Source organism: Solanum stenotomum, chromosome 5 (genome assembly GCF_019186545.1).
Source record: "Solanum stenotomum isolate F172 chromosome 5, ASM1918654v1, whole genome shotgun sequence".
Taxonomy (NCBI): domain Eukaryota; kingdom Viridiplantae; phylum Streptophyta; class Magnoliopsida; order Solanales; family Solanaceae; genus Solanum; species Solanum stenotomum.
Window position 1 is genome coordinate 1,728,266 of NC_064286.1, and position 8,539 is coordinate 1,736,804.

An 8,539-nucleotide genomic window follows, 5' to 3' on the forward strand; every position below is an offset into this window, starting at 1 on the left:
ATGAATTTTTAACACCAAGTTATAAATTTAAGTGGAAAATGATAAATAAGCGAGTTTATTATTCATTGAAATTTCAAATGTTGCGTCATAAATAGCTAGTGATAAAAGTGTAACTTGTGATGTGGTGAATTAGACGTACGTCATAAATTATCAAATCCTGTCACAAACATAAACTATCCCCCAAATTTTTAATCTTATGTCATGTAAGTAGTAAATTATTATTTTTTATTAATGTTGTCAACTTCTTCCTATAGTTCATATAGTAATTAATAATTAAATCATTGGAAAAAAAATTAATTACGTATTATTAACAACTCCCAACCCGACCCGATCTACCCCACTCTTCTTCAAGTCGTCTTCCCCAAATTATCAGTTGTAGCAATTTTGTGGCTATAAATTTCTGAATCCACATCAAATCTAGGGTTTCCATATTCTTCAATTCCATCTCATTTCTCTGCAAATCCATCGATCATGGAGGAAAAGGTATGAACGATTTCGTATTCTTTTTATATAGCTTCACAAATTTACGAATTCATTTTTGGTTCCAAATTGAGCATAATCGATTCATTTAGCTGAATCCAATTAGTTTATTGTTGTTGTTACTGTAAGAAATTTAATTTTCGTAACTATGGGTGTTTTTAGCTGGAATTTTTACTCAAGCTGTGTAATTCAGTTTATAGTGAATTTTGATAGATTTTCAGTTTTCATGAACTGGAATGATGGTTGTTTGTTTATTCTCGATCTTGATCTGAGTTCTTCTTCCTTTCAGTTTTTTTCATTTAACAATGAGTGCAGTTAAATCTGCTTATATTGGACTGTCTGTTTATGTTGTGTTCTGTCGCTTTCCCAACTTTTAATTGTCTATTGAGTTCATTATCAATTTAGTGGATTCATTTTTGGTACCAAATTGAGTATAATTGATATTGATGATTCGTTTAGCTGAATCCAATTAGTTTGTTGCTGTTAGTGTAATGATCGGGTAATATGTGATTTTTAACTGGAATTTATCCAAGTTATGTAAGTGAATTCTTGATCTTGATCTGAGTTATTCTTCTTCTTTATGTTGTCTAAAAGGCTAAAGCGCTGGACTTTATGCTGTAATTGAACTTGATTGGTCAAAGTTTGGAGCTTTAGTTTGTGGAAGACGATGAAGCGATGACCACCACACTTCAAGATTTGGATGATCCTGATCGGAACAAGGTTGAAAGCAATGGGTCCAGTGTTATTAATAACAATGCCCCTATTTTAGATGTGTCTAAAGGTAAAGGTATTGAAACTGCGGACCCAGTGGGTTCACCTCCCTCAGTGAAATCCTCACCAACAGCTAAAGGATTTGGCTTGAAGAAATGGAGGAGGATCAGGCGGGAAGCACACAAGGATGAGGACAGTAACACAGACAGTGCTAAGTTGTTGAAGCGTGGTTTGTCAAGCTCTGCTGCAAACTCAGCAAAACCTGTACATTTGTCCACTGGAACAATCCGAAATAGTGATGGATCTGTTTCTTCAGTAAATGCACTATTGAGTAGCCCTGATGTTCTTGTTGATGGCTTTGGTCTTATTGGTAATTCTGGGTTGGCGATTCAGCCTATATTTTTTGGTGGAACAGACTCGGACAATAGTGAGGATCGGAGTAGTAGGTCTTCGTCTGCAGCCAGTGTTCCAAAGTCAAGGTACGAAGCACCTATCTTCCATGGTTATGTGCCTGTTAAGAATGGGCAGAGGACTCTGAGTGGGAAGATGTGTACTTCAGCTCAGCAATCTCATCGGGGAAAGGGTCAGGCTGAAACTAGTAAAAAGCCTAGAGGAGAAAGGGTCAAAATCGAGAAGGAAAACTCTCATTCAAGCATGGAATCTGACTCACAAAGCTCCAATTTTCTACCCACACAGAGTAATAATCATGCAACAAGTAATGGTACGAAAGGTGGAAGCTCAGTGAATAATGATGGACAATTCAGTGATGAAGTTCTCACCAGAGAAAGACCATTCTGCGAGGAACTTCAGACTGCTCTAGACCGAAGAAATGGTAAGGAGTGTGAAACTCAAGAAGATCTAGGCGCTGAATCCACCTGGGAGGTTAAAGAAGAGACAAGTGAGTATCAGGGGTTGTCCACAGATCATGATCCGCTGCTGGAGTCTATCTTCACCCTTCAAGCTGCTCAGGAAAATCTTGAAAGAGGTAGATCTTCAGTTTTCATTGAAGTATACGATTTTGAACTTATTCTAGTATGTATTTTTTTTGGGTTTTAATTATGCCTTTTATTTTCTTCTTGACGTCTTCAGCATATTGTATGAAACAGATTTCTTTTTTGGTTTGAAGTTTATTCCGAATTCAAAGAAGGATAAGAACGGTTGCTGTCATTGCATAGTTATGTGGGACGTCCCCACACCCCCCGACCCGGATGCGTCCCTCCTTCCCCCAACATTTGAACTTCATTTTGTTGTCATGCCCAAGAATTTAGGACTGGCATTGCTGCAGGAAGAGGTGACAGCAAGTCATGAAATCCGATCTGATGTAGTATTGGTAATCTTAATGGCTATGTACATAATAGAAGGATTTGAGTGTGTTCTATTGGTATTCGCTATGAAGCATTTATTGCTTCAAGAATCAAGATTATGTCAAAAGAGGAAAGGTTATTGAAACAATACCATTAAGTTCTTCAGTTTGCCTAAAATAATCCTTTAACTTTGTTCGTAGCTAGTACAACAAATGTTGGTTATGCTTCTTTTTTTTTTGATCATGAAATGTTGGTTATACTCTTTGAAAAGTTGATATCTATTTGTTATGGTAAATTCTGATACTGCAACATTGAAGGTGGATAAATGTGTTACTATTTATTATTTTGTTATTGTTGGCTTGCTCAAGATATGTAGTTTAAGCACCAGGATGTGCATTTGCACTGGCAGTAATTAACATGTTTTGTTCTTCTTTTGACGATAAAAAAGGTTGTGGAGGAGAGATAATTCTGGCCAATTTAAGGCATGAATAGCCAACAATGTTTCTTTGGAATATAGGGAGTTAGAAGGTGTAGTGGTTGACTTAGGACTTAAAACTACAGGTTTTATTCAGCCGAAGTTGAGTAATTTGGGTAAGAAAAGGTCCTGATAAAAAATACAAGGATTTTTAAATGCCTCGTAATATTTTCTTGTTACAGTTTTCTGTTTCTACAAATATTCCTGTGATGATTGGTAATAAAAGTAGGAACTCCAGAATAGAAAGAGTATCTGGAGGGTTAGGCTGTTTTTGGGTTTGTATCAATTGCAACGCAGCAGAACAGTCAAGAAGATGGAGAAGTAAAATCATGAGGGAAAATGAAAAAATTGTCTCAGAAGTCTCATAATACTATATCAAATACTGTAACGAGGAAGGGTTAAGTAAATTGAAAGAATGGCTACACCTGATCTCTTTCTGCAATATGATAAGAGTATCCTATACTCCTTGGAGCAAACAGTTTAAACTTAAATCCGACCTAAACTCTCGATATAGCAAATGGTAAGCTGATTCTAGTAAATATTGTTCTGACTTTCTAATGGACCCAAGGGATTTTATATTGGTGAAAGACTTATTGGCCTCTTTTTCTATGAATGGCTGCAGTGTAAAGCAGAAGGACCAATGTTTTGCTTTTGTTTTTGTCGTTAACCTTGCCCTGCCTTTGTTGCAAGTAAGGCATGCAGATTGGGATGATTATCTCGTGCCGTTCTTGAGCTCTTTAGACCTCTTTTAGTTTTTTTTTCTAAAGCTCTTCAGTCACTTTGTTTACATGTATCTTCTGGAACTTCTCCGTGCCTTTGACTTCATCAATCTATATCTACCCTTTAACCCATAATATAACGAAGAAATCAGTTACTCCATTTAATACCTATTATCTGATATTAATTAGCTTACATGCTTTTCTCTGCAGAAATTCAGAAATGGAAAGAAATTAGAATAGAAGATGATGTCATTGACCATTCTGTTCAGGATGTTGGTATTATTTCAGATTTCAGTTCAGGTGACACAGATTTTCCTGGACCAAACACATCTGAACAGTCGCAACCTAGTAACGGTGTGCAACATTCATTTAACTCGTTGGAGTCTGAAGTGGTCAGCTTAAAGCAGAATGTTATACTATTGCAAAACAAGCTTAATGATGAAGCAGACTTGATTAAGTTAAAGGAAGCCAGAGTTGCTGAACTGGAAGCCATCTTAAGTAGTAACGCAGAGAAGGAAGAAAAGAAAACAGGAAATGGCTTGCACCAGAGTAGTGGGGACATTGAAAAAGAGCTTGAGGGCCTCTTTAGGCAGAAGATTGAAGCTGAACTTGAGTATTTAGTAATATCAAGAACCATCCAAAAGTGGAAAGCTGCAGCAGTTGATCAAGTTACTCTCATGGAAGAACAAAAAATATTAGCTACCGAACAAGCACAGATGGTAAAGAAGCTCGGAGATTCAGAAACAAAGGTTGCAATGCACAAGTCGCAGGTTGAAACCTTGGACAATTACTGTGATAATGTAGCCAGCACTAATAAAACACTGGAGCTGCGGAAGGGAGTCCGCAAGTATTGTTCCTATTTTTTGATACAATTGGTATTGCTGGTTATCGTCTTTGGACTGTATATGTTGCAGATGTCATCTGATGCTGTTGAAGTTGTGCCAACATAATTTTGAGATGTGAGCCTTTTTTCCCTTTCTCTTGTATTTTCAACATAGAGTAATGACCAATGTTAATTAGGTCGTTTTTTATATATTCATAGATAGATGGAACATCTACTTTCTTTTTTGTCAACTCAATATTGAATTCAGTGATAAATATAAAAAATGATTTGGTGGCTCATAAGTTTTGAGATTTGCAGATATTGACCATCAAATAGTTGTAGTCTGATGTGATATGGGCTGTATGGTGGGTTCATCAAGTTCCCAGTTAACTATTAGACCCCCTATTTTATTTTATTATTTATACATAATAGTCCCTATATTAGTTCTCTTTCACGATTAGTCCCTTAGTCTGTTAGTAACCAGAAGCAGTGAAGAAGAAGGCATTGAATAATTATTCTGTTTTTGCTTCTTCGTAATACTCTTTATCTTCTTCAAATGTTTTTCTCTAGTATTAGCGTAATTTGTATCAGTGGTATCAGAGCACTTTCCAGCACTGTGGGAATTCATCTATGCCAATTGAAATTAGGGAAGTTCTCGTACGATTGGATAGAATGGCCATTGACATGGCTAATGTTGCTGCTCTACAAAAAATGGCGATTGACGTGGCTAATGTTGCTGCTCTACAAAATCAGACGGAGTTGGTGAATGAGAAGTCTTTTTCAGAGCTGAATAGGGCGATTGAGAATGGCAAGGACCCCGATCAAGGGAAGAGATCAGTACCACCGATGAGATTCTCATAAGAAATTTATTGACCCACCGTCAGACCACTAGCTATACCAGGTATTATGATCTCAGCTCCTCCTCTACCTTCGTTTCTACCTCCTCCACTATTTAACATACCCACGGTGAGTACTCCGACATCGAGAGGTCCATCTCATCAGCTGAACCCATTCAGTTCCTACCTAATTCTGGCAAATCCAACTCAATTTAGCCTTTGCCTCAACCATGCAAGCACAGTTCACTATGAGATCTCTTCCTCGTCAAATTCCCCAATTACAGACTCTCTTCAATCCCAATTGTGTCACAAACCTTCCACAAATGACCCATACCCCACCTAATGTGAACCACTTCTACCAACCCTAGTACCAAAAGACCATCACCTAACCACCTCCACAATTTACGTCTATGGTAGATCAATTCTTCTCCTTTGATGAGGTTCAGTCTCAGTAGAAGGTGACCATTGCAGCTCTGCATTTCGATGACCTTGCACTGCAATGCATCAAGCTTACTTGCGGATCAAAAATCATCTGCCCTCTCCTTCCTGGGAGGAGTACATTGATGCCCTGTCTGACAGATTTGGTACTAAATTTGATGACACCATGAGTGAGATTCAGGAGGCATTTGATAGAGCCACGACTAGGTTAACTTTAGACCTCAATCATGCCATTAGTGCATTTTTGAATAGACTGAAACCTGAAATAGGGGATGCTATACGAATTCATAGACCCTATTCCTTTCCTCATGCATATCAACTGAAACCTGAAATAGGGGATGCTATACGAATTCATAGACCCTATTCCTTTCCTCATGCATATCACTTGACTTGTTTACAGAAGTTCATGTTCTTGAAACCTAAGTTGCTCGGACTCTCCAAAAATGTTGCTGCACCCGTGTCGGATCTTTCAAAAATACACTATTTTTGGAGGATCCGACACGCACCCGTCAACATTTTTGAAGAGTCCGAGCAACATAGCTTGAAACAATGGAATGCAACCATGAAAATTCCCACTGGCCAGCCATACTCCTATGCTAAACCCCAGACTACACCCAATTTACACATGCTCAAACTGTAGTAGGGGACAACTTCATCAAAAAAACTGTAGTAGGGGACAGGCCTAAGAGGAGGGGGCTAACACCTGCAGAGTTAAGTGACAAGAAAGCCAAGGGGCTCTGTTATATTTTTGATGAGAAGTATGAACCAGAATCCATTCGTAACGATCTAGTAAACGATACTTCTCAATGACCGAGTTTTTTCTTTCTGGGTCATGAAACAAAAATTCAAGATTACCTCAACTTTTCATATGTATTAGGTCATGCATGTTTCGGAATATAACTGACCGACTCCATTTTACTCCAAATTTTGTAGGTTCATTTGTGATGGTCTAGTAAACGATACTATTGCCTTTGTAGGACTGACATCACTTCTTTTTTTTTTGGAGTTTTTGGGTCAGAAATAGGAGTTCAGATTATCTCATTTTTCATGTGTAGTAGTAGTCTATGAATTTTATTTAATGTACCTCATTGATTTTGTTTGACTCTAAATTCGTGGGTTAATTCGAAACGACCTAGTGAATAATACTAATTGTCTCTCAATGATCGATGTCGCTTTTTTAAAAATAAAATAAAATTCATAGGTCACAAAATAGGAAGTCAAAAAGTTTTGCAAATTTTTTTACCAGAAACCATATCACCAAATATATAGGCACTCACACACGAAAAATTGAGAAAATTGTCGAATTTCAGTTATGGAACCCTTCGTAGAGAGTTGGGTGGGCAGAATGTACAATATCACTATTTTTAGAGTTATTTCTTGGCATTTATGTGCCAAGTTACATGATTTTAGGAGATTTTCTCAGTTTTTCGTGTGTTAACTCATGAATATTTTGGTGATAAGGCTTGGGGATAAATTTTTTGTGAAACCATTACGGAACCCTCAGTAGAGAGTTAGGGTAACAGTACATAAAATCTCACCATTTTTAGAGTGAATTTTGGGCATTTAGGGGTCAATTTACTGAAATTAGGCGATTTTTTCATTTTTTTCGTATATGTTTGCCCATAAATATTTTGGTGATAAGACTTTAAGACAATTTTTTTGCGAAACCATTAAGAAACCCTCCATAGGTAGTTGAAGAGCAGTACGTCGAGTCTCATCATTTTTAGAGTGATTTTTGGGCATTTAGGAGCTAATTTACAGGAATTAGGCGATTTCTCAGTTTTTCGTGTGTGTTAACCCATGAATATTTTGGTTAGATGACTTCCGAACAATTTTTTTGCGAAATCATTACGTAACCCTCTGTAAGGAATCTGAGTAGTAGTATGAAAGTCTAACCATTTTTGGAACTATTTTTGGGCATTTAGGGACCAATTTATGGAAATTAGACGATTTTCTCAGTTATTTGTGTGTTAGTCCATAAATATTTTGGAGATATGGCTTCCAGATGAAATTTTGTGATTACGAAACACCTCAGTAGGGAGTTGGGGGAGCAGTATGTACAATCTCACTATTTTTAGAGTGATTTTTGAGCTTTTAGAGGCTAATTTACAAGAATTGGCGATTTTCTTAGTTTTTCATGTGTTCTATATTTGGGTGATATGGCTCCAGACGATATTTTTTGAAACCATTATGGAGCCCTCGATAGGTAGTTAGGGAGAAGTATATACAGTCTCACCATTTTAAGAGTGACTTTTGGACATTTTTTGGCCAATTTATATGAATTAGACAATTTTTTCAATTTTACGTGTGTGTTATCCCATGAATATTTGATGATATGGAATCTAGACGATTCTTTGCAAAACCATTACAGAATCCTCATGAAGGAGTCTAGGGAGCAGTACATACAGGGTGTGTTTGGTATGAAGGAAAACATTTTCCAATTTTCTCATGGTTGGTTGGGTTAAATGTTTTGGAAAATATTTTCCAAATCAACTCATTTTCCTCAAATTTAAGGAAAATGACTTCCCTTCAAAACTTAAGGAAAACATTTTCCAAAACTCTCTTCCAACTTCCAATTAAAAAAAAAAATATTGAAAAAATCAATTTATTTGGTCCCTACCCTCAAACCAGCCCCCCCCCCAAAAAAAAATAAAAAAATAAATTAAAGTTTGTTTTTAAATTCAATATTTTTACCCCACCCTCACCCCTTCCCCCACCCCCTACCACCACCCCTCCCAAAAAAAATATTAGAA

At 37.0% G+C, this 8,539-nt stretch overlaps 1 protein-coding gene across 1 annotated transcript; it reads left to right on the forward strand.

Moving 5' to 3' along the window:
• The first annotated feature begins 296 nt into the window (after window positions 1–296).
• LOC125866405 (WPP domain-interacting protein 1-like) lies at window positions 297–5,049 on the forward strand. The gene is made up of 3 exons (XM_049546800.1): window positions 297–483; window positions 1,075–2,176; window positions 3,900–5,049. The coding sequence occupies exons 2-3, from the start codon at window positions 1,156–1,158 to the stop codon at window positions 4,637–4,639; spliced, it is 1,761 nt and encodes a 586-aa protein (XP_049402757.1). The 5' UTR covers window positions 297–483; window positions 1,075–1,155; the 3' UTR covers window positions 4,640–5,049.
• The last annotated feature ends 3,490 nt before the right edge of the window (window positions 5,050–8,539 follow it).

What these genes read in the sequence shown, in the direction of transcription:
- LOC125866405 (XM_049546800.1), top strand. Translation starts at nt 1,156, where the DNA reads ATGACCACCACACTTCAAGATTTGGATGATCCTGATCGGAACAAGGTT. An exon ending in TCAGGAAAATCTTGAAAGAG is followed by an intron (nt 2,177 to 3,899) that starts GTAGATCTTCAG and finishes TTTTCTCTGCAG; the next exon opens with AAATTCAGAAATGGAAAGAA.